Source organism: Pleurodeles waltl, chromosome 12 (assembly GCF_031143425.1).
Source record: "Pleurodeles waltl isolate 20211129_DDA chromosome 12, aPleWal1.hap1.20221129, whole genome shotgun sequence".
NCBI classification, from domain to species: domain Eukaryota; kingdom Metazoa; phylum Chordata; class Amphibia; order Caudata; family Salamandridae; genus Pleurodeles; species Pleurodeles waltl.
Window position 1 is genome coordinate 623991087 of NC_090451.1, and position 25702 is coordinate 624016788.

The 25702-nt window shown below is 46.4% G+C and overlaps 1 protein-coding gene across 3 annotated transcripts in view; it reads right to left on the reverse strand.

The window, feature by feature from the left end:
- The window catches only part of DCAF8 (DDB1 and CUL4 associated factor 8), a 285829-nt gene that overhangs the window by 74111 nt on the left and 186016 nt on the right, over positions 1–25702 (reverse strand). For all 3 annotated transcript variants that reach the window (XM_069217992.1, XM_069217990.1, XM_069217991.1), the window contains 2 exons: positions 20403–20510; positions 10212–10342 (listed from right to left, as the gene is read on the reverse strand). In XM_069217992.1, the coding sequence (XP_069074093.1) occupies positions 10212–10342; positions 20403–20510 (239 nt within the window). The remainder of the gene's footprint in view (positions 1–10211; positions 10343–20402; positions 20511–25702) is intronic.

Below are 25702 nucleotides of genomic sequence, written 5' to 3' on the forward strand. Positions count from 1 at the left end.
CAAAATTTCAGAAGTAGCCATAGTTGAGCTGGCCTGCCTAGGAATTCTGGGACAGGGTCATATTCACCTACCCACAGAAAGTGGGCATATATGGGGCATAGTGACGCCAAGGGTCAGTAGCCCATTGGCTACTACCCTAATTGTCCCAATGTCCCTAAATTCGGTATTTAGGGCAGCCCCTGGCACCAGAGAAGCAGATCCTGATGACCTAAGACGACCAAGGACCATGAAGAGCCACAAAATAAGAAGAGGATAAAATAAGCAGCTGACCTAGTACAAACCCCGCCAGCGTGTCTGCATCCCTTGTCAAAAATCTGCCCCCAGGGTTGGCTTGCCCTGCAGCTGTGACTCCAGAAACCTGGGAGAACTTCCTGCATTAAAGAAAAGACTTAATTCCTCCCGTAACCAGTGTTCTTGCCTCCTGCAAACTCCAAAAGAAGGGACTCTGTAGCCTCTGAATGGCCAAAACCCAACACCTGAAGACACCATTGCACCAGACATCTCTGACCAGAGTGAAGTGGACCACCAGTGCCAACAAGGCTCCCAAGCCCTCCAGAGTCCAAGTCCATTGTGGTTTCACCCCTCCTGTACTCCCAAATGACGCCTGAAGCCTCGCGACCGGTCCAGTAAGAAAACCCAGACACCGGAAGACACCTTTGCACCAATCACCCCTAAGCTGTGAAGAAGAGGACCAAAGGGCCTACCTGTGCAAAAGCATCAGGAGGCCTGAGCCCCGCTGTTGGTTCAGCCTGACTAGCCTCTTGGCCAGAGGCTGCAGCCTCTCTTCACAGTGACTGATCTCCACTGAAACGTACTGGGCAACCGACACGGTCTTGCACCCGGCCACCCGCGTGCTGCTGGTGGTGGTGTACTGCTGGTGCCACCTTGGACCTTGCCCACTACTCAATTTAACGACTGGAGACTGGTCTTGTAAGTCGCTGTACTCTACCTGTTTGCAGAATGAAAATGTCACTTACCCAGTGTACATCTGTTCGTGGCATTAGTCGCTGTAGATTCGCATGTTTTGCAATAGCTCGCCATCTGGTGTTGGGCCGGAGTGTTACAAGTTGTTTTTCTTCGAAGAAGTCTTTCGAGTCACGGGACCGAGTGACTCCTCCTTTTGTGTCCATTGCGCATGGGCGTCGACTCTATCCTCGATTGTTTTTCCCCGCAGAGGGTGAGGTAGGAGTTGTATTGTAGTAATAGTGCCCATGCAATGGAGTGACTAAGTATGTACCTATATAAGGTTGAAATTATATATATACAAATAGTTGAAGGTAACTTCCGAACTGCTACAGGCTCCCGGGGAGGCGGGTGGGCACATGCGAATCTACAGCGACTGATGCAACGAACAGATGTACACTGGGTAAGTGACATTTTCAGTTCGATGGCATCTGTCGCTGTAGATACGCATGTTTTGCATAGACTAGTAAGCAGTTATCTCCCCAAAAGCGGTGGCTCAGCCTGTAGGAGTGGAAGTAGTCTGAAACAATGTTCTTAATACGGCTTGCCCTACTGTGGCTTGTTGTGCGGATAACACGTCTACACAGTAGTGCTTGGTGAATGTGTGAGGCGTAGACCATGTGGCTGCCTTACATATTTCTTGCATTGGGATGTTTCCTAGAAAGGCCATGGTAGCACCTTTCTTTCTGGTTGAGTGTGCCCTTGGTGTAATGGGCAGCTGTCGTTTAGCTTTAAGGTAGCAGATTTGGATGCATTTAACTATCCATCTGGCTATACCTTGTTTTGATATTGGGTTTCCTGCATGAGGTTTTTGGAATGCAATAAATAGTTGTTTAGTCTTTCTGATGTTTTTAGTTCTGTCAATGTAATACATTAATGCTCTTTTGACATCTAATGTATGTAGTGCCCTCTCAGCTACGGAATCTGGCTGTGGGAAGAACACTGGAAGTTCCACTGTTTGATTTAGATGGAACGGTGAAATAACCTTTGGTAAAAATTTAGGATTAGTCCTTAGGACGACCTTATTCTTGTGTAGTTGTATAAAAGGTTCTTGTATTGTAAACGCCTGAATCTCGCTTACTCTTCTTAGGGAAGTAATGGCGATGAGGAATGCAACCTTCCAGGTTAGGAACTGTATTTCGCAGGAGTGCATGGGTTCAAAAGGTGGACCCATAAGTTTAGTTAGGACAACATTTAGGTTCCATGAAGGAACAGGTGGTGTTCTTGGTGGAATAATTCTTTTAAGGCCCTCCATGAATGCTTTAATGACTGGTATCCTATAAAGGGAAGTTGAATAGGTAGTCTGCAGGTATGCAGATATTGCTGCAAGGTGTATTTTAATGGAAGAGAAAGCTAGGTTAGATTTTTGTAAGTGAAGCAAGTAACCCACTACATCTTTTGGAGTTGCGTGTAATGGTTGGATTTGATTAATATGGCAGTAGCAAACAAACCTCTTCCATTTACTTGCATAGCAGTGCCTGGTGGATGGCCTTCTGGCTTGCTTTATGACTTCCATACACTCTTGTGTAAGTTGTAAGTGTCCGAATTCTAGGATTTCAGGAGCCAGATTGCTAGATTCAGCGATGCTGGATCTGGGTGCCTGATCTGTTGGTTGTGTTGAGTTAACAGATCCGGTCTGTTGGGCAGTTTGATGTGTGGTACTACTGATAGGTCTAGCAGCATTGTGTACCAGGGTTGCCTTGCCCAAGTTGGTGCTATTAATATGAGTTTGAGTTTGTTTTGACTGAGTTTGTTTACCAGATAAGGAAGGAGAGGGAGAGGAGGAAAAGCGTAGGCAAATATCCCTGACCAGTTCATCCATAGGGCATTGTCCTGGGACTGCCTGTGTGGGTATCTGGATGCGCAGTTTTGGCATTTTGCGTTCTCTTTTGTCGCAAACAAGTCTGTCTGAGGTGTTCCCCAGAGCTTGAAGTAAGTGTTCAGAGTTTGGGGGTGAATTTCCCATTCGTGGACCTGTTGGTGATCTCGAGAGAGATTGTCTGCGAGTTGATTCTGAATCCCTGGGATAAACTGTGCTATTAGGCGAATTTGGTTGTGAATTGCCCAATGCCATATCTTTTGTGCCAACCGGCTCAACTGCGTTGAGTGTGTCCCCCCTTGCTTGTTTAGATAATACATTGTTGTCATGTTGTCTGTTTTGACGAGAATGTATTTGTGAACTATTATTGGTTGGAAAGCCTTTAGTGCTTGAAAAACTGCTAGCAGTTCTAGGTGATTTATATGCAGTTTTGTTTGATGTACGTTCCATTGTCCTTGTATGCTGTGTTGATCGAGGTGTGCTCCCCACCCTGTCATGGAAGCATCTGTTGTTATTACGTATTGTGGCACTGGGTCTTGGAAAGGCCACCCTTTGTTTAAATTTATATTGTCCCACCATAGAAGCGAGAGGTAAGTTTGGCGGTCTATTAACACCAGATCTAGAAGGTGACCCTGTGCTTGTGACCATTGTGATGCTAGGCACTGTTGTAAGGGCCTCATGTGCAGTCTTACGTTCGGGACAATGGCTATGCATGAAGACATCATGCCTAGGAGTTGTAATATCATCTTTGCTTGTATCTTTTGTGTTGGATACATGCGTTGTATGATGTTGTTGAAGTTTTGAATTCTTTGTGGACTTGGAGTGGCTACTCCTTTTGTTGTGTTTATTATGGCTCCTAGGTACTGTTGTACTTTGCACGGCAGGATGTTTGATTTTGCGAAGTTGACGGTGAACCCCAGTTTGTAGAGGGTTTGTATGATTTGATTTGTGTGGTGTGAGCACTTTGATAACGAATGGGTCTTGATTAGCCAGTCGTCTAGATACGGGAATACAAGTATTTGCTGCCTTCTGATGTGTGCAGCGACTACTGCTAGACATTTTGTAAAGACTCTTGGTGCTGTTGTTAAACCGAAAGGCAATACTTTGAATTGGTAATGTATTCCTTTGAATACAAACCTTAGGTATTTCCTGTGCGATGGATGTATTGGTATATGGAAATACGCGTCTTTGAGGTCTAAGGTTGTCATGTAGTCGTGTAGTTTGAGCAATGGTAGCACTTCTTGTAGTGTGACCATGTGAAAGTGGTCTGATTTGATGTATGTGTTTACTATCCTGAGGTCTAGGATTGGTCTTAGCGTCTTGTCCTTCTTTGGTATTTAGAAGTACAGTGAATAAACTCCTGTGTTTATTTGTGTGTTTGGTACTAATTCGATTGCATTCTTTTGCAATAGTGCTTGAACTTCTGTCTCCAGGAGCTCGGAATGATGTTGTGGTAAATTTTGTGCTCTTGGTGGTATGTTTGGAGGGAATTGTAGAAATTCTATGCAATAACCATGTTGGATAATTGCTAGAACCCAAGTGTCTGTAGTGATTTCCTGCCATGCTTTGTAATAATGACCTATTCTTCCCCCCACTGGTGTTGTGTGGAGGGGATGAGTGACATGCGAGTCACTGCTTAGTTGCAGGGGTTTTGGGGCTTTGAAATTTTCCCCTATTCCTAGGGAATTGCCCTCCTCTGTATTGGCCCCGAAAGCCTCCCCTGTACTGTCCCTGGTAACTGGACGGTGTTGCCTGTGAGGTGCTGGCTTGTGTGGCCTGACCCCGAAACCCCCCTCTAAAGGGTGTCTTGCGGAAGGTGCCGTAGTTTCCTCTGCTCTGCGGGGAGTAGAGTGCGCCCATTGCTTTAGCAGTGTCCGTGTCCTTTTTAAGTTTTTCTATCGCTGTGTCCACTTCTGGACCGAACAGTTCTTTTTCATTGAAAGGCATATTGAGAACTGCCTGCTGTATCTCTGGTTTAAACCCAGACGTTCGTAGCCATGCATGCCTTCTGATGGTCACGGATGTATTAATTGTCCTTGCAGCTGTGTCTGCTGCGTCCATGGAGGAGCGTATCTGGTTGTTTGAAATGTTTTGACCTTCCTCAACCACTTGCTTTGCCCTTTTTTGTAGGTCTTTGGGTAGATGTTCAATGAGGTGTTGCATCTCATCCCAATGGGCTCTGTCATAGCGCGCAAGTAGTGCTTGAGAGTTGGCGATGCGCCACTGGTTTGCAGCCTGTGCTGCGACTCTCTTTCCAGCTGCATCGAACTTGCGGCTTTCCTTATCCGGGGGTGGTGCATCCCCAGATGTGTGGGAGTTGGCCCTTTTCCTAGCTGCTCCTACAACGACGGAATCTGGTGGCAGCTGTGCAGTGATGAAAACAGGGTCTGTAGGGGGCGCCTTATACTTTTTTTCCACTCTTGGTGTGATTGCCCTACTTTTGACCGGCTCCTTAAAAATGTCTTTTGCGTGCCGGAGCATACCAGGGAGCATAGGCAGGCTTTGGTAGGAGCTGTGGGTGGAGGAGAGGGTGTTGAATAAAAAGTCATCCTCGACCTGTTCTGAGTGGAGGCTTACATTGTGAAATTGTGCTGCTCTAGCCACCACTTGAGAATACGCAGTGCTGTCTTCTGGTGGAGATGGCTTCGTAGGGTATGCCTCCGGGCTGTTATCTGACACTGGGGCGTCGTATAAGTCCCATGCGTCCTGATCCTGGTCACCCTGGCTCATGGTGGTGTGAGCTGGGGAATGTGATGGAGTTTGTGCTGGTGAGACGTGAATTACAGGTGGAGGAGAGGGTGGTGGAGTAACCTTTTTCACCACCTTTGTTTGTGGTGTTTGTTCAGTTTGGAACTCCAGTCTTCTCTTTCTTCTAATAGGGGGAAGGGTGCTTATTTTCCCTGTTCCCTCCTGTATGAAGATACGCTTTTGCGTATGGTCTACATCGGTAGATTGCAGCTCTTCCTCGAACCTATGCTTTCGCATTTGGGAGGTTAGTGAATGCTCCTCTGTATAAGAGCCTGAAACTGGGACGGTTGCAGGTTGTTTTGGCACCGAAACCCTGTCTGCATCTTTTTTCGGCTCCGAGCTGACTTTTCTTTTTTTCGGGGCCGAAACCTCTCGGCGTCGATCTTCGTCGGTGCCGCTGTCTCGCCGTCGAGCCGTGTCTACACCGCTATCTCGGTGTCGATGCTTGTCTCCAGCACTTTCTCAGGCCCGAGAAGGCTGCGTACCGGTGTCTCGACCGGAGTCGGACTGTCTCGGCACTGTTTGGGCCTTTTTCGGTGCCGACGGTCGGTCACCGAATTTATGGGTCGAGCCATGGCCTGGTGGCAGTGGCGTCCCCTGGGCCTTGTAAATCTTCTTATGTGGTGTTTTCGACGTCTTACTCACGGTTTGTGGGTCATCGAATTCCTCGGAGTCCGATTCGTGGATCGAGAAGGTACCTTCCTCTTCTTGTTCCTCGAACTCTCGGTGGGCTGTCGGCGCGGACGCCATTTGAAGTCTTCTGGCTCGACGGTCTCGGAGTGTTTTTCGGGACCGGAACACACGACAGGCCTCGCAGGTGTCTTCACTGTGCTCAGGTGACAGGCACAGGTTACAGACCAAGTGTTGGTCTGTATAGGGGTACTTGTTGTGGCATTTGGGACAGAAACGGAACGGGGTCCGTTCCATCGGCGTTCTTCAGCACGCGGTCGGGTCGACCAGGCCCCGACGGGGGATCGAAAAACTACCCCGAAGGGCACCGGAGCTCTTCGATCTTCGATGCGGTGTTGAATCTAACTACGCCGATCCCGAACGCAACAATACCGACGAAAATCTTCCGAATTTAGCTATCTTTCCGTTCCGAAACTCGGAGCATCAGGAACACGTCCGAACCCGATGGCGGAAAAAAAACAATCGAGGATAGAGTCGACGCCCATGCGCAATGGACACAAAAGGAGGAGTCACTCGGTCCCGTGACTCGAAAGACTTCTTCGAAGAAAAACAACTTGTAACACTCCGGCCCAACACCAGATGGCGAGCTATTGCAAAACATGCGTATCTACAGCGACAGATGCCATCGAACCTTATTTTTCTTACGATAGGATAACATTGCAGAATTCGAAATTTCACTTTTTAAAGTGAAATGAATTTCTGTTTAAAAACATATTTACCTGAACGTTCTCTGATGCCTAAACATATATAAAGATACTTGCTATTTTTATAAATTAGTGTGGATATCCTTTTTGAGTCGTGTGTCTCATTTACTGGACTACTGCGTGTATTTGTAGATGTCCTGCACTACTCTGTTAAGCCTAAGGATTCTCAACCACAATACCTCCAAACAGAGGATTGCATAGCAAGCCCTGTCCACTCATTGGGGACCCCCTGGACCCTTTACTTGGTATTGACCTACCACTTAAAGGGCCAGCTTCCTACAGAAGGTATATACAGGGAAAGGTCTTAGGGAAGCATAGTGCTACAACAAAGCAAGCAAGCTGAGAACAAGGGACGTAGGGGCTTTCTATGATCAATTAATTAATCTAAGAATAAAAGTAAGGCATTGTAGGAAGTTGGCTCGGTATGCACTATTTCAAAGTAAGGAATAGTATGCACAGAGTCCAAGGGTTCCCCTTAGAGGTAAGATAGTGGCAAAAAGAGATAATACTAATGCTCTATTTTGTAGTAGTGTTGTCGAGCAGTAGGCTTATCAAAGGAGTAGTGTTAAGCATTTGTTGTACATACACACAGGCAATAAATGAGGAACACACACTCAGAGACAATTCCAGCCAATAGGTTTTTGTATAGAAAAATATATTTTCTTAGTTTATTTTAAGAACCACAGGTTCAAATTCTACATGTAATAGGTCATTTGAAAGGTATCGCAGGTAAGTACTTTAGGAACTTTGAATAATTACAGTAGCATATATACTTTTCACATAAAACACAAATAGCTACTTTAAAAGTGGACAGTGCAATTTTCACAGTTCCTGGGGGAGGTAAAGTATTGTTAGTTTTTGCAGGTAAGTAACCCACCTACAGGGTTCAGGTTTGGGTCCAAGGTAGCCGACCGTTGGGGGTTCAGAGCAACCCCAAAGTAACCACACCAGCAGCTCAGGGCCGGTCAGGTGCAGAGTTCAAAGTGGTGCCCAAAACGCTTAGGCTTCAATGGAGAGAAGGGGGTGCCCCAGTTCCAGTCTGCCAGCAGGTAAGTACCCGCGTCTTCGGAGGGCAGACCAGGGGGGTTTTGTAGGGCACCGGGGGGGACACAAGTCAGCACAAAAAGTACACCCTCAGCAGCGCGGGGCGGCCGGGTGCAGTGTGCAAACACGCGTCGGGTTTGTAATGGTTTTCAATAGGAGACCAAGGGGTCTCTTCAGCGGTGCAGGCAGGCAAGGGGGGGGCTCCTCGGGGTAGCCACCACCTGGGCAAGGGAGAGGGCCTCCTGGGGGTCACTCCTGCACTGGAGTTCCGATCCTTCAGGTGCTGGGGGCTGCGGGTGCAGGGTCTTTTCCAGCCGTCGGGATTTTAGAGTCAGGCAGTCGCGGTCAGGGGGAGCCTCGGGATTCCCTCTGCAGGCGTCGCTGTGGGGGCTCAGGGGGGACAACTTTGGCTACTCACAGTCTTGGAGTCGCCGGAGGGTCCTCCCTGTAGCGTTGTTTCTCCACCAGTCGAGTCGGGGTCGCCGGGTGCAGTGTTGCAAGTCTCACGCTTCTTGCGGGGATTGCAGGGGTCTTTAAATCTGCTCCTCTGAAACAAAGTTGTAGTCTTTTTGGAACAGGGCTGCTGTCCTCGGGAGTTTCTAGTCTTTCTTGAAGCAGGGCAGTCCTCTGAGGATTCAGAGGTCGCTGGTCCTTGGGAAAGCGTCGCTGGAGCAGGTTTCTTTGGAAGGCAGGAGACAGGCCGGTAGGACTGGGGCCAAAGCAGTTGGTGTCTTCTTTCTTCTTCTGCAGGGGTTTTCAGCTCAGCAGTCCTCTTCTTCTTGTAAGTTGCAGGAATCTAAATCTTTAGGTTCAGGGAAGCCCTTAAATACTAAATTTAAGGGAGTGTTTAGGTCTGGGGGTTAGTAGCCAATGGCTACTAGCCCTGAGGTTGGGTACACCCTCTTTGTGCCTCCTCCCAAGGGGAAGGGGTCACAATCCTAACCCTATTGGGGGAATCCTCCATCTGCAAGATGGAGGATTTCTAAAAGTTAGAGTAACTTCAGCTCAGGACACCTTAGGGGCTGTCCTGACTGGCCAGTGACTCCTCCTTGTTATTCTCATTATTTCCTCCGGCCTTGCCGCCAAAAGTGGGGCCGTGGCTGGAGGGGGCGGGCAACTCCACTAGCTGGAGTGCCCTGCGGTGCTGGAACAAAGGGGGTGAGCCTTTAAGGCTCACCGCCAGGTGTTACAGCTCCTGCCTGGGGGAGGTGTTAGCATCTCCACCCAGTGCAGGCTTTGTTACTGGCCACAGAGTGACAAAGGCACTCTCCCCATGAGGCCAGCAACACGTCTCGAGTGTGGCAGGCTGCTAGAACCAGTCAGCCTACACAGGTAGTTGGTTAAGGTCTCAGGGGGCACCACTAAGGTGCCCACTGGGGTGTATTTTACAATAAAATGTACACTGGCATCAGTGTGCATTTATTGTGCTGAGAAGTTTGATACCAAACTTCCCAGTTTTCAGTGTAGCCATTATGGTGCTGTGGAGTTCGTGTTTGACAGACTCCCAGACCATATACTCTTATGGCTACCCTGCACTTACAATGTCTAAGGTTTTGCTTAGACACTGTAGGGGCACAGTGCTCATGCACTGGTGCCCTCACCTATGGTATAGTGCACCCTGCCTTAGGGCTGTAAGGCCTGCTAGAGAGGTGACTTATCTATACTGCATAGGCAGTGTGAGGTTGGCATGGCACCCTGAGGGGAGTGCCATGTCGACTTACTCGTTTTGTTCTCACCAGCACACACAAGCTGGCAAGCAGTGTATCTGTGCTGAGTGAGGGGTCCCCAGGGTGGCGTAAGCTATGCTGCAGCCCTTAGAGACCTTCCCTGACATCAGGGCCCTTGGTACCAGGGGTACCAGTTACAAGGGACTTACCTGGATGCCAGGGTGTGCCAATTGTGTAAAACAAAAGTACAGGTTAGGGAAAGAACACTGGTGCTGGGGCCTGGTTAGCAGGCCTCAGCACACTTTCAATTCAAAACATAGCATCAGCAAAGGCAAAAAGTCAGGGGGTAACCATGCCAAGGAGGCATTTCCTTACAGGCATACTGTAGACAATGCTCAATAACAAATTACACATAAGGTCTTTAAGACTTAGCACCGAGTGGGTTGAATATACAATATATAGATATTACCAGTTTAGTAAATCCAACAGACCTTCATACAATATGAGTGAAGAAAAAGTAAATTAAGTTAGAGTCAACCATTTCTTATGTAAAAACTATGATTAAAAGTAACTTACCACTCCTCCTTTATCTCCCTCCATATACTGTACAATTTGACTGGATGATTTCTCCCATAGGAATATGTGTCCGCAGTCACTTCCACTGACCACAAATTCACTCTTGGGACCATAGAAATTTACGCCTTTTACTGAAAGAAAGGATAGATTCTGATGGAAGCTCAAATCACTCCCAAGCCATCTGTCCAATGTGCAGCTTACTCCAGCAAATGCTTTCAATATAAAACATTAGCCAATAAACATGACTAATCGAGCCCAGAACTGTTAGAATATTTAAAAGAAACAGTGAACTTTTTGTTGGCGTTTAGAAGGAAGAAGTTTCAGCTGTAAACATTTCTGAGGTCTTTAATCTCTAACCATGAATCACCTGCTGCCAGTGGACTTCGAAAACTGGCTGACTTCACAAGGGATGTCCAGAGTGCCTTATTGTGCATCCACATTTCTTAGCTGCAAGGATAGTGTGTAGCTAGAGAGGGCGAAATGCCCTTCAAAGGAGCTGTCTGTGCAGATTCACAAACATGGTGGATGAAAGTAAAAAATGCAAAATTATTTGCTTGATCAAAACAGGAAAATGTTTATACTGTACCATCTTGATTGCGCCTGTCCTTATGGTCCATTACATCACTTACTCTTAAGAACGTCCAGCACCTCAACTAAAGAACTGGAAGGAAATGTTAATAACCTGTAACATTACTTTCACAGATTGATATATTTCAAATACTCATATGCATGTTCACTCTGCCATACCGTAGGCAATTTTGGATAGAAGTCTTTAAAAATATTTAAAAAAATTGTGTGTGAGTCATCAGCAGGAGTTGATGTTATCAAATTCTGTGATAGTAACAGTAATCTAAATATGAGTGACACTGGATTTGCCAAGAGAATGCCTTACTGAAGGGGTAACTTATAATAAAGCCAGCAAACCACTGAAAAGTATCCTTTTCGACAGTAATGATTAGATGATGACAACAAAAGCAGAGTACACTTTACCATCTTATTTGGGGGACTAGAAAACAAAGGGAGTAAAACTGTGTAACAAATGTGATCATTGTCTTAAATAGTGTGTTTAGGTGCACTAAGTGCATACTCAGTATTTTCAAGAGATGTGCACTGGATTATGCATGATGTGTGTCTCAAATGACAGGCTATGGCGTGTCTTAAGTGAAGAGACATACAGTTATGTAATATGGATGGATAACATGTCTGTCCTGTTGAAGGGCTGTGGTGCGTAGTACAGTGCAGTTTTTGTAACTGTTATTTTGCATTTTTTCAAAACAAACATGGACCACAGTACATTTCATAAATAAACAGTGTGAGTACATTAAAATGGAAAGAAAAGCCCGAGCACTTCGTCCAAGGCAATTTTCACCCATGAATTACAGTCTCGTTCAGAGCACGTATAGAAAAACATCATTCCCTTCATACCACCCCAATAGAACACTGTCATCCAGTTGGAAGGTCGGTTCCCAATATCCCCCTTTCAGTGTCCGATGGGGGCATAATGTGCCTATCAGATGCCCTTAGAGTTCTAGACATTGTCATGCGGAGCCCTCCCGACCATTACAGGCGTTGTATTTAAGTAGTGAAGGGGCACCATATGACATCAAACTTGGCCACGCAATCTTGTTAATTTTTCCATGTGACCAGATCTTTCCCCCACCAGATACTGAGAGGCGGGGTAGAAGCTGCTTCCACATCTGGGCCACATACAGTCGGGCAGCCAAGAGTAAATGGGAAAACAGGAGGCCCTATGGGATTGTTGAAAGAAAGCCTATTCACCCCAGGGTCCCCTAAAACGATCATGAGTGGATCAAGCGGTAGCAAGACATTCGTGATGGTGTGTATTATGCTTTGGATCGCACTGAAAAAGTACATATCAGTGGGCAGGACCAAGTGTGCAAAAATGTGCCTCGTTCACCAGACCCCTTCCAAAATAGGTCAGATCCCCTGAACATCTTTGCAAGTTTGACATGTTTGAGATATCACAGAGTTAGTATCTTATAAGCGTTCTCTTTGTAACAAACGCAAATCAAGGACTTTGCAGCTCTCTGCCATATGGCACCTCGTGTCAGAAATCTCGTCATCCAATTCTTTTTCCCATTATAGGACATACGTATGCTTTTTTTTGAGGGGTCAATTGCAGAATGTATTGGTACAGCCACAATATGCCTCTTTGGTGGGTATTATTAAGATAAAGGGACTCAAGTGTAGCCTCGCGCTGGAGGAAGGGTCTGTGGGACGTACAGAAGATGGGGCATGAAGTTCATTTTCAGACTATTACGCCTGCCCAGCCAAGAGTTCTCTAACTTTCCCCAATTGTAAAGGTCCTTGAAGAGGGAAGTGATGAGGGGAGGAATGTTGCTAGCGTAGATGTCTCTAGTACGGGGCAGTACACTAATTGCCACGTAGGTAATGGCTGATGTCTCCCACTGGAAACCACTTCAGTGGACAGGGTCCTTGAGGCTATACTGGAGCTCTGCCACTCCCATGCCCACGAGTTGGAGAAGTTGATCTTAAAGCCAGATGTTTGGGAGAAAGAGTCAAGCGTCCCCATGAATGCCAGGATAGTCGTGTCCACGTCAGTAATGAAACAGAGCATAGCATCCTCAAATAGGGCCAAATTAAGCCCTCTACCATTAACTGTCACTCCACGTATTGCGAGGTTGGACTGGATTTTAGCAGGGCTCGAAAAATCAAAAATGTAACTAGACCTGCAGGTCGAGTAGCTTGAAAGATCTACTCGACCTAACTGTAATGTACTTGATCCAGAAGTGGGTCTCAAATTGTGTGATTCTAGGAAAATACTGTATTTTACAGACACCTTTTTCTTCATTCTCACAAACGAGTGCACATTCAAATGTGTGAGTTAAGCATTTCTGCTGTAAAAATCCTCTTTTGTTTGATTAAATACAGTAAACGTTTGCTCCATGTATAGTATATCTAGCCCACATATAGGGTGCACATGATCCATGCATGACTTGCCTCTTAGTTTACTAATAGCTTTGCCATCAGGGCAGGAGTTTTTCTCAGTTTATGTTTAAACACTCACTTTTATTAAATATATTACTAAAGCATGATGTGGTAGCACTCTGTCATTTACAGACAGTAAATTTCCAAGAAATGTCCAAAAGCCTTCCCACTAACTTGCAGCTTTTCTGATAACACTATATGGTGTATTAACAATAAATCTGTGAAAATTAGGTTTAAGAAAACATTTATCATTTGCACATCACCAATTAAAGTGTTCTGTCTTTTTTGTTCATCCTATCAAAATATTATTTTCATCACACAGATGCACAAAAAATGGTCTTTCACAGCTACTGAAATACATTTTGAAATGTTTGTAAAGTTGACTTAGTTATATAAATGTTGTGGGTTAGGAAAAACCTGACACCAAAAGCCTTACATTTCATTCAAGTTCACCTTACAAAATCCTGGAACTCTGCAGTCACAAGGAAAAGTATTTGTATTGCAAGAAGACAAACTGACTTTTGAGCAAATGTGACAAGAAAAAGATTTAAAGGCATCCTAATTTCTAATTCCGTTTCTGACTGAACAGAACACCTGTTCTTTGTACACTCGCCAAAAGGGACGAGTAGGATCTAAAAATAGCTCAGCCTCATAAAATAAAACTCGCCATAGCAAGTAGTTGAGTAGATTTTTCAAGCCCTGTTTTAGCCACTAGAGGCTCATCATCAGCACAAAAATCAGGGGTGACAAGGGGCATCCATGTCATGTGCCCTGGGTGAGCCTGAATGTCGGGGAGAATATGGCATTGATTTTGAGTTTAGCAGTAGGTTTCCGGAATTTAGTGTGAATAAAAGCTTTCATTTTGGGCCCCACGTGGGTTCTATCCAGGTCCATAGAGGTAACTCCAATCAACCCTATCAAACGCCTTTTTGGCGTCGAGAGAGAAAAATCATTGGGTGTTTCCGCCATTCAGTAAACCCCATTAGAGTCACCACTTATTGTTTGCCTGCCGGTTGCCGATTAAGCCAGATCAGGTTGGTGCAATAAGAGAAGATCAAACCTGGTGCAGACGGGCCACGAGGTTTGAAGCAAATAGCTTCATGTTGAGGTTCAGCAGCACTACGGGCCTACAAGAGGGGCACTGAGTGGCAGGCTTGCCCGGGTTTAGGAGGAGAGTAATGTGTGATTCCAACATGGTGTCCATAACTACACTGGAGACCGAAAAGGAATTGAATACTTTCATCAAGAGCTCAATCAGGAGGGAGGCGTAAGCTTTATAGAATGTGAATATGTATCCATCAAGGCATGGAGCTTTACATGGGGGAAACTGCCAATCGCTGCCCAAAACGCCTCTGGGGTAATATCCTCTTAAGAAGCACAACTGCTCAGCCCTGTCTGGCTGGGCACGTGTATGTAGGTAGTCCTCCTGATATCGAGCATCAAGCCGTTGGGCCTGGTAGAGGGTGGAATAATAGCAAGGAAAAACCCTGATTACATCAGTATCCTATTGGAGAAGACCCACCACGTCCTATAGCTCTCCGATATGATTGTGTGAGGAGTGGATCTGCAGCTTGTGCCTTTATGCTTTATCCCCATTTTCGTAGGTGATTTGATTGATGTACAGCAGATTCTTAGTGGCTGCTTTTATAAAAAATAAATCTTCAAGTTCACCCCTAAGTATTGGAAGGACATTTAGGGTTCTATGGGAACCACCTTCCCTATGCCTCGTCTCTGCCTGTTGAATCTATCTCTAATTTCTGTTGTTGGACTTCAGCTGCACGTTCAAACACTGCCACTTGGGAGACCAGTCCTCCCCATAAGAGTGCCTTCACAGCATTCCATAAAGTCGCTGGAGACACCTCGTCCGTGTCGTTTCAGGGAAGCAGCGCTGTTTGATATGGTCGCGTAGGACTAGATCACGGAGTGGGACTTTATTGATGACTCATGGTCTACGAAAAGACTGTTGGGGGACGACTGGACTCAAGGTCAGCCAAACTGGGGCATGATCAGAAATGGCTTGAACAATAATCTTGAAGTCAAGCAGTCTAAGGAGTGAGGACTGGGAGACTAAGAAGTAGTCTAGTCGGGAATACGTCCTATGGACAGAGTAATATCTGTAGTTGAATTCCTGGGGTGGTGTCGCCAGACATCTATGAAGGTCAGGTCTAGGATCCCCTGAGCTGGGGCTGTGGGCATGCGAGCCTCACCCCATCTGGGGTGTGAGCGGTCAAGCTGGGGGTATAATGATACATTGAGGTCACCGCTCAATATTGACTCCCATCTCTTAAAGTAACAGTCTCAGAAAGAGGTCAGCATAGAATACTTCTCTATCCTCAATGGGACCACAGATCAAAGCTACAGTTAACGAGGTGTTGCCAAACTCACCTCGCAGCCCTATCTGCCTCCCTTCCCTATCTGTGTAGGTGCTATCTAACTTGATGGAAAAGTCAACATCCCCGTACTCGCAGTCTGTTGCATATAGCGAGATTGATGTTCGTCGGGAGGAAAGAAAGAAGTCGGAGAAAGGAAGAGCAACCCCAATGGTCCCAAAACATGAAAGCCATAATACATGTATGAGTCTGCAGGAGAGAGGTCAAGGTGAAGTATGTTTTATAGGAAGAAAGGGGATGCCAGTCTCAATCAACCTGCTGCCGCCGCTTGCGCACCTTCTTTGCTTGCGGTGATGGCTGAAAATGCCAGTTCCTCCCACCATCCACCAAGGCGAGGTCTTTTGACTCCCGGATGATCTGTGTCGGAAGGGGGAAGCAGATCAAGGGCCTCACTGGCCTCCTGAGGCGTGCAGGCAGCAATCCTCTTGTCCTGGTGTGTGCAGTGGATGCGGAGCACAAAGCCCCAGCAGTATGGAATCTTGTTTTCTTGTAGATGATGGGTAATGTCCTTAAAGTCTTTTCAATGGGCTAATGTGTGGGCAGAGATATCTTGGTACAGGGAGATGGAGTCCCCACCGAAGACAATCTGTTCTTGTTGGTGGGAGGCTCGCAATATCTGCTCCTTCTGGTGGATATAATGTACTCTAGTTAGAGTGCCCGGCCCAGGTTTTTCTGCTGTTGGAAAGTGGAGAACACCATACGGGTATGATCTAGGAGAACCGGACAATCATTGGGCAGCTGGAGAAGATGTGCAAAGAGGGCTTGAACTTGAGACGCAAGGTCTGTTTGCAGGTTGGTGGATGCAAGGCCTCTGATGAAAATGTTGTTACGCCTCGAACAATTCTCAATGTTGATCTGATCATGAAGCGCCTGCTATCCCCGTTCCAGTTTCTCAATGTGGGCTGTTCAAACGATGGTGTGGAGAGCATGATCTTGTACAGCTGTCTCCACAGTCACGAGACGGGCATCAGTTTGATGTAAGGACTGATCAAATACAGTCATAGTCCTAGTGAAGTCTGGTCGAAGCAAGGTAAGGTACTTGCAAAATTTGGAGAGGAGAAGCTAAATGTCTTCTTTAGTTGCAGGGGCCTGGAGTCCGAGCCAGTTCCCTGACTAGAAGGCGGAGACTGAGGGCCTTCTTTCACTAAGCGAGGCATTTGTGGTTTTTGGAGCATGACTTGTATTAAGGAGGAACAGGGAGACTTTGTCCTGTTTGTCGCCATTATAAGGGGTCAGCAATGAGAGGTTAGTCTTCACTGGCACGTCAGCAGGAGAGTCCGGGCCACAACAGTGTTGATAGGGGGTCTAATCTACGCCATAGACAGTGTATAGGTGCCCAGAGCCACCCTAAGTATCGCAGAGGTATCACTCTCTAGGAACTGGTAAGTCTCAAGCAGGGTTGCAGGGAGTGAGGTGAGTTGATTTCAAGTTTGAGAGAGAGCAGTGTTACCATCTTGGGCTGGCTATGCAGGGAAACCAGCCAGCTGTGCTTTGTAGTAAAAAAATAAAATAAAATAAAATGCTGCACGTACTCTCCGGCCATCCGCAGACTGTCCCTTGTGAGGCATTATGGAAAGGTCTCTAATGGAAAGGACGACCCCTAAAAGAGAGCACGATGAGCAAAATAGCTCAAGGCCAGCGAGGCAAGCAGGAGAGGCTGGAGAGAGTCCATTAAGTAGCCCCCGCAGGATGGGGCCCAGGTATACAGTGTTGTTATCAGTAGGCCCCCTTCCACCATCGGGGTCTCTGATGATGACCCCTATACGGCTGTTACTCTCACACCCATCATCTGGTAAGCCTCAGTGGAGTGTTGCCACACCTCTAGGCCGGTTCCCCTGTCACTGGCAAGGCTCTCCAATTGTCTGGCAGCTTGTACGCCCCCTTGAAGTGTTGCCAAACCTCTGGCCCGGCTCCCCCGTCGCCAGCCAAGGCTCACACCATCAGTGACCCTCTGGTGCAGTTTCAGGCAGGTCCCAGCGCCTCACTCACCTCTGCGTCATTGATGCTGGGTAGGTTAGGGCCACTGAGGGTCTATGAGGCAAAAAGGTGCATTTATGCTGAGAACTGCTCCTCCACTGATTCAGGCCCTGCTGCTTCGGGCAAGGTGCGGCCCGCACTGCAAGTCGGGTGTGGCCTTGATTTAGCTACCGTGCCCCTCCTACCACTTCATTTGTAGACATTGGGTCCGGTCGGGACGTCAGAGCCTTCAAAGGCTGGGCGTCCGCTTCTTCAGGGGGGGGGGGGAAGCGCACCCCCACCCCCAGGTGAGACACAGGGCCTCCACGTGAGGCCTAAGCCCACGTTGTGTCCCGGCTCAGCCCCATGATGGGCCGGCTGCCGCGACTCCACTGCTCTGAGAGCAGAAGCTTCAGGTCATGGAGTGACAGGAAGGGGCATATAGCTGGGGGCCCCAGGAGTCGATTTGCTGCAGGAACCAGGGGTCGGTGGGGGTAATTTTCCTGACAAATTCAGTACATTTACGGGGGATTGGGGCCGCATGCGGAGAGCTCAAGGGAGACACATTTTACCAGGTCCCCTCCCAGGCCACAACCCCCACGCTGCATTTTTAATAAGGTGAACTGTTAAGAAACTACCTCGAGCTTCATGTAAGCAAAATTCTTCTCTTCATTCATACATGAATACCTTCACATAAATCAACTGAAAACTCATTACAGGAGAAAATACCTAATTCCTGGGAATCACACTCTCAAATGGTCTTATTTTGAACTTTCTCCATCCCTTGAACCCACAAAATCCATGTCCATTTCCAGAACCTCCCATCCGGCTTTGGGGCCAAACACCCACATATAGAGTGAATATCTATAGTCCTGCATCTTCTGTCCATCTTGAGGGCTCTGGAAGAAGCTTAGAAGTGTTTTCAATTATAACATTCTAGATCCTATATTGGTGCCAGTAATTAGATCAGATGATGAAAATAACACAGCTTGGAAAGCTTTACGATGAGAAAACATCCTCCTGGGTTAGTCATCAAAAAGGACAAGGTTATTTTACAGAAAAGGCCCTTCACAAGGTCTCAGAATTCCACCTCATCTTAAACATGCACCACACTTTATAATTAAGGCCCTGTATTCAATGTGCCTGTTCTCACCACACCTGGGCTTCAGAAAAGTGCTAAAATGAATTGATATTAGTCAACAACACTACCCAAATTGAAACCCTCAATACAACCTTTGTGTCGCTTTGTAGTTCGATTTAACAGAAGTCTGTGGTGTTTCTTTCCTCAAAATATGAAACTTTGATTTTCAAGCCTTTTTGTTTCAGTAGCTGAAACATATATATTCCTTTTGAATATGACAATGTATTTTTCATACTTGATATGTCGTGTATTTCTTTCTTTAAATCTGAAGTAGATGTGTATTTTTTTATTTTTCTCCACATTGTTTTTTTGGCTTACATAGAATAGTGGTAGGGAGCAAGGCCAAAAAAAAAAGAAATATTCTAATAATGAAACTGAACATTTCACACTTAGCGAGGGGGAATTAGGGCCACCAGGGTTGGAAGACTATCAACTCAATTTTAAGGTAACAAAAACAGATTTCAGGTTGCATACAAAACAGGAACAGTGGTGTCAATGGGAGTACATGAAGATCACTCCCACTTTCAGGGGGTTGCTAACAATTACCGCACTCACAATTATTTGACAGTTTTGCTTTGTTCCTCACTCTGGCCATTAAGAGTTTCCTCTGCCATATATCACTCAATGTGTTCCAGCACCACACACAATAAATCCTACATCAGCTCTATAGTCAACCTATATCTATGTGGCTTTTGAGGGCCACACATTCATAATGCATGCTCCACGTTTTATATTTTGGTGTAATTCCAATGAGCAAGTTTCAAGGAGTAGGTTATTAAAATGCCCATTGCAAATCTCAATTGAGCCATCACGCATCTTTAAAACTCTGGCACTCTCAAACAGGACAAGGTCATGTGTAGACTGTCAGCTATGTAAGTTTTAAATCTCGGCAAAATTCAGCTGTGAGCAGGGTAGATCTTATATGCACCAATAGTAATGAAGCATGCCTTGGGTAGAAACCTGATTTGAGTGAATCTGAATTGAGACCAATGCACCAGAAAGTAGTACAATTTGCAAGGCACCCTCTTAAGTATTGGTTTATGTACGTACCTTTGCCATCTGCTACTTCCTTTCCACTTCCTGAACTGCAGCAGTTAATTCACATTTTCAACCCCATCCTTTGATACTGGGTGCTGGCTTCCAGAGATGCACTGAATTATCAAGTTATTTATGTGCTGAAACCTTGATGCAAGTGATTCAATGATTTAATAACTTGATAACTGTGCTCAATACAAAGATGGTGTACACCACTATGAGATCCTCCCGATTAACAATATATTTTTACTTCTTTCAAGCTCCACCACCTCTGCAAAGTTCTAATACTTCACTAGTATTACCTTCTCACCCCACAAACCAGGAGCTCACTTTTATAACACTATGGATATCAGCTTATTTATCACCATGAAGCCAACCTTAGCCACCTCAACACTGAGGTACATTCTCAACTAACCAAAACTCCAGTCACAGATATCAGAAAGCTGCATTGTATTTCTCCACTTTTCTCCCCTACTTTTCAGTACCTTACCCAGATACCAAATGTCCCCACCTTCCTCAACCGCCCCAGCTTAATCTTCCATCAACAGGGTGCTTGAACCCCTTTACATTTTATTCCCCAAACAAGATTCTCTACACTCTATTACACAGTTCCAAGTCTCATTAGGTAAGATCTAGATTGTTATCTTTGTTGCTTTAGACACCACCCACTGAAAATCCTTTCATAGAAAAGTGCCTTACCTGTGGCATTGTTGCGATGGCCCTTGTATCGTTTGATGTATTCTGCTCCATCACTGTGAGAAGAGTTGAAAAGGTAAATATCCTCATCATTATAACTGGCGAGGAGTTCTGTACAAGACAAAATAAAGTCAGCGTCTCAGTTGACGTATTTCTAGTCAAAGGTACCAAGTGTCAGTTTTAGGAGCAATTAGTTTCAATTGGCAGTTATGAATACTGATAGTTATTCTACACAATAGCTGTAACCTGTTTTCTCTGTGATGGACTTGCCGATCCTCTATGTAAGCAAACAAATAATCCTAAAAAAATGGGGGGGAAAATTAACAAAAAGCAAACTAAATTAAATATCTTCCACAATTTTTTAAAACAGAGAAGGACTGAAGATTCCAGTGACGCTTGTAAACCGCTTCAAATAGTGGGTGCATGAAATTGTGTTTTTATTTCTGAAGGATGTGAGTCCGAGTAAGTAATAAGTCCACAATTGTCTTTTTAATGGTAACAAAGTACCCCATTCTAGCACATGACTCTTAGGTTAATGAATCAGAGCAGTCAAAGGCTTAGTCAGGGTAGGTGCTGTGGGTTGGTAATCTCAATTCAATGGCACACAACAACAATACTTAATAAATTATTGCCCAGTCAGTGCTTTTCATTTTAAAAAGGAAAAGTACATTATTAACCACTATGGATTTAGTAAGGTGGATGGAATACCTTTGGTGACACCCTCATATCACATTATGGGCCTGATTACAACTTTGGAGGAAGGTGTTAATCCGTCCCAAAAGTGACGGATATACCACCAGCCGTATTACGAGTCCATTATATCCTATGGAACTCGTAATATGGCTGGTGGTATATCCGTCACATTTGGGACGCATTAACACCTCCTCCAAAGTTGTAATAAGGCCCTCTATCCTTAGAGGGTCCTAAACCACATGATCTCAATACTGGACAGACAGACAGATAAATACTCTACTGGCTTTATCAGGTTGTCACTACCTTAATAACAATACACCCTTATGCTTGCGCCTTACATCATCATATACATCAATAAAACCAATACTACTAGTTATAGGCATTTAGTATACCATAAAACATGAATTGTTAAATCACACTGTCAAAGTATTTGCATTCAAAATTACATGTATTAGAGTTTTTCGTTACTTGCTATAGGCCACAAGATGTAGCCATGGGACCAACCACAAGGGGACCCGACACTCCAGAGCCCACAAGCAAAGGCTCCAGTTCTAAGCGTGCTTAATTTAATAGTACAACTGCTCCTGAGGGCATAACTGTAATGCCCTTAGGAGACATAGTGCATGTTACTTTTAAACACTTCTTGGTGGTCGTGCTGCCGCCCCTCATGCAGCCATCCCAAACACTCTTCATTAATAGTTGGTGGTGTCCCTGCCCCTTCTCGAGCACCACAAAACACAGAACCACCATTTCAGGCCCTGCCCCAGAGGACTTTGGGGTGCTCCATATAGGAGCAATCACTGTTTGAATAGCAGGTGTTCAAAGCATCCCTTCGTCACGACCTATTTTTAGAAAACTGTGTGCTCTTGTCCCTTTTCCTGGACATCTAGCCTATGGTACAATGCAGGCAGCACAAGGAGCCATCTCCCATATTGCCCTGCCAGTTCTTCCACCCGCCGACACTCTGTATCGGGGCAGAGATTTGGTGTACTGATTCTCCTGTCTGAGCTCCACACCGGAGGAAACTACTGCTGGGGCACCCGCTGCCTGCCAGATGGGAACCCGTTGCGAGAAAGTCACCAGTATCGCTTCCGGAGCTCCAGTCTGACCTGGGGCCTTCCTCACTTTCTCTTTCATCCTGGAGGGATGGGTCCCTGGGGATGAGGGAGACACTGCGAGGGGTGGTGGGGTGCTAAGCACGACACCTCCCTAGGCAGATGGGTTAAATTAAAATTTAAGAAAGATTGTGTCGTCTCCTAGGGGTTTGGAGTCCCTATGGGAAATTCCTGTAAATGCTGTGGAGCGCCAAACACTCATTCTTCTGATTTAAAAGGTCAATCTTTAATGCATTATATCTTCGGCTACCATGGGCAAATCTAGGGAAAGACACCAGGAGCATTTTCTTTAAGCCTTATTGCCTTCAAAAGGGACCATTGTATGGAGAGGAGAACCTTTTGGCTCCCTGCACCAGCCTTCTCTTTTGCATGGCTACTGGTGCTCCTTACCTGCTGTTGGGAACATCTTGGACAGTCTCTCAAAAACTAGCCAGCAAAAAAACCTCCTTCCTGCACTCACCACGTACCATAGCATCCTGGGTACCTGCAAAGCACATGTGGGGGGCAATGTGGTTCGAGTTTTTCCTCCCTGGTCATGGGGGGAGGGGGCAAAATGAGGCCAGCACCACTGGCCGTAGTAAGACCTATCCTAGTTCAGATGGTGACAAAGTCCTTAGTCCATCTTCGCAGGATATCAGTTGTCTTCTCTTTCTAGGTGGGCATCCTTTCTGCCATTGATGCCTTCAGGGTCCAGCAACTTCTCAACTAGTTCTCCCTTAGGAAGGGGTTAGGTGGGAGTGCAAAGTCCTAGGTGTCAGGCACCCCTGACCAATCCTAGAATTCCACACCATCCCTCCACCAATGGCCCATCTGCCTGCTTAGCATTCTGAGACAATTCAACATGGCAGCTTTAAGTTACCTCTGGAAAGAACTCCACCAACTGCCTCAGTTGTGTCCCTGCGGACATCACTGTCAGATCCTATTCCCACCAAACTTCAAAGGCCAGCCTACTATGTTGGCTCCAGAGGTTTGGTCCTCCCCCTTTGTTCCAGTGGGCCTTGGTTGTCACAGCCCAGAAGCAATGTGAGAAGCTTATTATTTTCAATTATGAAACGTCAGTTTTTAAAAACAACCAAAGTAAAGTGTCTGGCACCCTAATCGAGGACACTGAAGCAAAATTACATTTAATTTCTTTAAAAACAAAGTCAATATAAAAACAGAAAGCCGAAGTTTAAATACAATTTGTCAAGCTAACTCTTTGACAAATCTTTTTTTTAACGGAAAAATGGGAGAAAAGAAAGACAATGTAGTCCAATAGATGCCGCCTGGAAAGCCTGGATAACTGCCACTGTTTTTTTAAGGAAGGATACTACAGCAGCTTCCCATCACACCCTGACAGTGGTTGGTGAGCATGTTCTCTTTTTGAGGAAATGAAAGAATCCAAGAGAGAAATTTCCTTGTCTAATCTTTGGGGAGAAGGGAGGTGTGTCTATGAATATAACGAAGTTTACACTGGAGAAATAGTGGATTTTCATTTAGTCATATGCACAGATTAGAATAACAAACTCATATATATAAAAGTAGATAATTAGACTAGGAACAGAACAGAAAAACCTTACAGTACAAACACCTAGGCCAATTTCTTTGGAGTATGACTCAAGACAGTAATGCCTTGAAAAGTACCCATCATTATTGATCTACTGTAAGGAAATGCCTCCTTGGCATGGTTACCCCCTGACTTCTTGCCTTTGCTGATGCTATGTTTTGAATTGAACGTGTGCTGAGGCCTGCTAACCAGGCCCCAGCACCAGTGTTCTTTCCCTAACCTGTACTTTTGTTTTCACAATTGGCACACCCTGGCATCCAGGTAAGTCCCTTGTAACTGGTACCCCTGGTACCAAGGGCCCTGATGCCAGTGAAGGTCTCTAAGGGCTGCAGCATATCTTATGCCACCCTGGGGACCCCTCACTCAGCACAGACACACTGCTTGCCAGCTTGTGTGTGCTGGTGAGGACAAAACGAGTAAGTAGACATGGCACTCCCCTCAGGGTGCCATGCCAACCTCACACTGCCTATGCAGTATAGATAAGTCACCCCTCTAGCAGGCCTTACAGCCCTAAGGCAGGGTGCACTATACCATAGGTGAGGGCACCAGTGCATGAGCACTGTGCCCCTACAGTGTCTAAGCAAAACCTTAGACATTGTAAGTGCAGGGTAGCCATAAGAGTATATGGTCTGGGAGCCTGTCAAACACGGACTCCACAGCACCATAATGGCTACACTCAAAAATGGGAAGTTTGGTATCAAACTTCTCAGCACAATAAATGCACACGGATGCCAGTGTGCATTTTATTATAAAATACACCCCAGAGGGCACCTTAGAGGTGCCCCCTGAAACCTTAACCAACTACCCGTGTAGGCTGACTGGTTTTAGCAACCTGCCACACTCGAGACATGTTGCTGGCCACATGGGGAGAGTGCCTTTGTCACTCTGTGGCTAGTAACAAAGCCTGCACTGGGTGGAGATGCTATCACCTCCCCCAGGCAGGAGCTGCAACACCTGGCGGTGAGCCTCAAAGGCTTACCCCCTTTGTTCCAGCACCACAGGGCACTCCAGCTAGTGGAGTTGCCCGCCCCCTTCAGCCACGGCCCCACTTTTGGCGGCAAGGCCGGAGGAAATAATGAGAATAACAAGGAGGAGTCACTGGCCAGTCAGGACAGCCCCTAAGGTGTCCTGAGCTGAGGTGACTAACTTTTAGAAATCCTCCATCTTGCAGATGGAGGATTCCCCAAATAGGGATAGGAATGTGACCCCCTCCCCTTGGGAGGAGGCACAAAGAGGGTATACCCACCCTCAGGGCTAGTAGCCATTGGCTACTAACCCCCCAGACCTAAACACGCCCTTCAATTTAGTATTTAAGGGCTCCCCAGAACCTAGGAACTCAGATTCCTGCAACCTAAAGAAGAAGAGGACTGCTGAGCTGAAAAACCCTGCAGAGAAGACGGAGACATCAACTGCTTTGGCCCCAGCCCGACCGGCCTGTCTCCCCCCTTCGGAAGAAAACTGCTCCAGCGACGCTTTCCCCAGGACCAGCGACCTCTGAATCCTCAGAGGACTGCCCTGCTCTAAAAGGACCAAGAAACTCCAGAGAACAGCGGCCCTGTTCAACAAAGACTGCAACTTTGTTTCCAGAGGAGCAACTTTAAAGACCCCTGCAATTCCCGCCAGAAGGGTGAGACTTGCAACACTGCACCCAGCGACCCCGACTCGACTGGTGAAGAAACAATGCTACAGGGAAGACCCCCAGGCGACTCCAAGACTGTGAGTAACCAAAGTTGTCCCCCCTCAGCCCCCACAGCGACGCCTGCAGAGGGAATCCCGAGGCTCCCCCTGACCGCGACTGTCTGATTCCCAGATCCCGACGCCTGGAAAAGACCCTGCACCCGCAGCCCCCAGGACCTGAAGGATTGGAACTCCAGTGCAGGAGTGACCCCCAGGAGGCCCTCTCCCTTGCCCAGGTGGTGGCTACCCCGAGGAGCCCCCCCCCCCTTGCC